The 3035-nt window shown below is 52.0% G+C and overlaps 1 protein-coding gene across 1 annotated transcript; it reads right to left on the reverse strand.

The window, feature by feature from the left end:
- Positions 1-701: 701 nt before the first annotated feature.
- sxa2 (putative pheromone processing carboxypeptidase (Sxa2)) lies at positions 702-2613 on the reverse strand (the record flags this gene model as incomplete). Its single annotated transcript, XM_026755156.1, has 4 exons — positions 702-1594; positions 1668-1894; positions 1968-2250; positions 2310-2613. 4 exons carry the CDS (start codon positions 2611-2613, stop codon positions 702-704), a joined length of 1707 nt encoding a protein of 568 aa, XP_026609734.1.
- Between the last annotated feature and the right edge of the window lie 422 nt (positions 2614-3035).

The following is a 3035-nucleotide window of genomic DNA, read 5'->3' on the forward strand; positions in this document are numbered from 1 at the left end:
GACGATACGGGAGTGGATTGTCTTCAAGCGAACTGGGATGTCACCTCAGGTAGCTCTCAGGTAGCTATACTTCCAGTTCTATCTGTTCTCACGAGTCGTGCAGTCCGCACCATAGGTAATCATATCTCACCAATGTATATGATTTGAAGCTTTTGTACGGAGTAGACTCTCATTCATGATATAGCTAAGCATGTGGCATCCTTGATCACATCTGTGGACTATAGCATGGGACAGGCGAGAGCTGAGACCTTCTGTAGACAGATGGTTGCTTTGTATGCTTACAGAGCGCATACTCTTCCCCATTTCACCTTGGGCAGGTCTGTAGATATCCCCATTGCACTGCCGGAGATTGTTGTCCACTGTGAATGAATACCTACTTTTGCAAGTGGGCTCACTCTCCCTCGAAAGTAGGTAATGGCCTGCGGCTACATTACTGAGGAACCCCTGTCAGTCAACATAGAATTACCCGGACGGGTAAAAATTTGATATCAGTCTTGCGTGAAAGCTGAACTGGTTGACGGCGTTTAGTCAAACCCAACCGGGGAATGGATTCCTGGAATGATTCAGGTCTCAGGATAGTTTTTCCTCATGGAGTATAGCGTAGTATTCGAACAATGACTGCTATTTACGTCGGTGATAACAAGAGAGCCCCCCCATCTGTCGTTTTATATGCTTCATCATACACATATATACAGAGTCAATCACAGAGACTCGATCCGGCGCAGCAACCATTGCAGGTGACGGTACGTCACCCGTGGCTGGTACTGGGGCTGCATGTGTCCGCTCTGGTAGGTCTCTGCCCACATCAATCCGCGCTCATAGTGCTGGACCCCCATGACACCCTGGGCACCGTCCACTCCGGTCATGCCGTTCTCAGCGTAGACGTCGGCATACTGCAGGTCAGGAAGAGTGATCGTGATTGGGGTGCTGGGAGCCGACTGGAAGCCCAGTTGGCCATTCCAGGTCATATTCTGGATGGAGAGCAGGGTACCGTTCGTCAGAATGATCATGTCGTAGTCGCCGTTGCTAACAAGCACCCGGTTCGTCGCCTCGATCACCTGCGGGAGGACATGCTCGATGGGGTTGGCGGAGAAGTCACCCTCTTGCTCGGGGCCACCAGAGCCACCCACAAAGACGGACTCGCTCGAGCACTCGGCCCACTTGATGCTCGGAGCGTGCAGGGCACGCTTGACGTCTTCACGATCAAAGTAGACCGTGGCGCCGGCGGGCTGGTAGACAAGCTCCGTGGGGAAGGCAAGAACATCCCATGCAAGAGGGCACATCAGGTTGACCTCGTAGATGTCGAAGCAGGGGTTGACAGCCAGGGCTGCGGCGTTGATCATATCAAAAACGTCACATTCAGCATCGCTCGTGTAGTTGAACATCTTGGGAGGCTGGACACCAGAGGGAGGGAACACCAGATATTCATCGATGTAGTCCTGGTAGCCACATGACTTGTGAAGGCTTTCCAGCTCCGCCATGAAGCTTGCGTTGAAGTTGAACAGGTTGGCGTTCTGCTGCACGAAGGGCACTGCAGGCGCTTCTTCTTGCACATAGTCGTACTGGCCGATGCATGGATCATAAACGAGGGCACCTGTATTGAGGTAAATATGGTCAGTATATGACCAGCAATACCTGCTGAGTAAAGTCATGAATATGAGGCTCACCTTGCAGATCATAATATTCCGTGTCATTCTGGTCCAGCATTGCGGCGGAGATATAAGGCACATACCGGCCCGCGTAACTCTCTCCGGTGACATAGATCTTGAAGTTCTTGATACCGAAAATCTCTTGGAAGTTCTTGAAGAACTTGATAAAGTCTTCCGCCGTCTCCTCCTGCGACGTGGCAGTCGGCTTGCCGGTGGAGAAGCCCGTGCCGACAGGCTGATCGACCCTGCCACAGTCAAGGCGCGTCAGAAACAGGACTTGTAATCTCTTGAACAACGGCAAAGATCAAAAATACACACCACAGCATGTTGGTCAGGTTCACCCATGAGTAAGGATTCTCAACTGGGGCAAATGTTCCCGGCTGCCAGGTGAATCGGCCGTTCTCCTGGAAGAACCCCTCCAAGGAGCTGCAGCCTGGCCCTCCGTTGAGCCAGATGGTGACCTCGTCGACAGGTTCACCGATGGTGGGCTGAAAGATGAAGAAAAGCTCTCTGGATTTGTTGCCCTTGTCGATGGGAACTGAGCCGGAGTACATCTCACCAATGTCGAACTTTACGTCAGGCAGACTTTTCACGAGGTAGGCTGCGGCAACATTTTGGTCAGACGAGCATCAATTTCGACGCAAGTTACACAGTACATACACTTCGTATCCTTGCTCAAGAACCGGAAGTCCTTGTGGCTTGAGCGAGTCTCTGGCTTGTGGGTAACCAACGATGACGAGCTTCGTTTGGTCAACGAGTCACGAGCCTTCTGACCGAACCGTCCATGTTTCGCAGCAGATGCACTGTCCACGCTCAGAGAGAGAACCAGGAGGGCAGTCGAAACCACCGAGCCGAACAACATCTCGACTGGGTGAAGCGAAGGGGAGATGAAAGAAGGGAAAAGTGAGGCCTGCAGGTACGGATGAAGATCAGTCCCAAGTTCACCGAGAAGGACTGGCTGCATTTATATGACGATATCCATGTCTGCCACGCTAATCGGGACAGTAGGGAAAGCACCTTGTGCTTCCAGCCTATCGCCAGGGAGACGGGAGACAGACATGGAAAGTTCAGAGAACAATCGAATGCTGCAGAGTTCCAGCCTTCAACAGGGGCCCCTCTCTTGGATTGGAGAAAATGCGCGTAGACCGACGGCGTTAGAAGGTTAAGACATGGATGCGCGATTATCACTAAACAATCGCATCCAAGACTCGATAAGCAACCAATCATGGGTGTATTGTTCGTTTGGCAGAAGAGGGGAAGCCAACGGTTGCCATCGGAGAAGAGCTTGAATGCGTCCAAGCTCATTGCGCAAGCGGAGACGCATCTCGGAAGATACGGAATTCGCTTGGAAATTAGTCTATCTCGCTGCTTGGTGTGATGGATGAC

Source organism: Aspergillus thermomutatus (assembly GCF_002237265.1).
Source record: "Aspergillus thermomutatus strain HMR AF 39 chromosome Unknown NODE_428, whole genome shotgun sequence".
NCBI classification, from domain to species: domain Eukaryota; kingdom Fungi; phylum Ascomycota; class Eurotiomycetes; order Eurotiales; family Aspergillaceae; genus Aspergillus; species Aspergillus thermomutatus.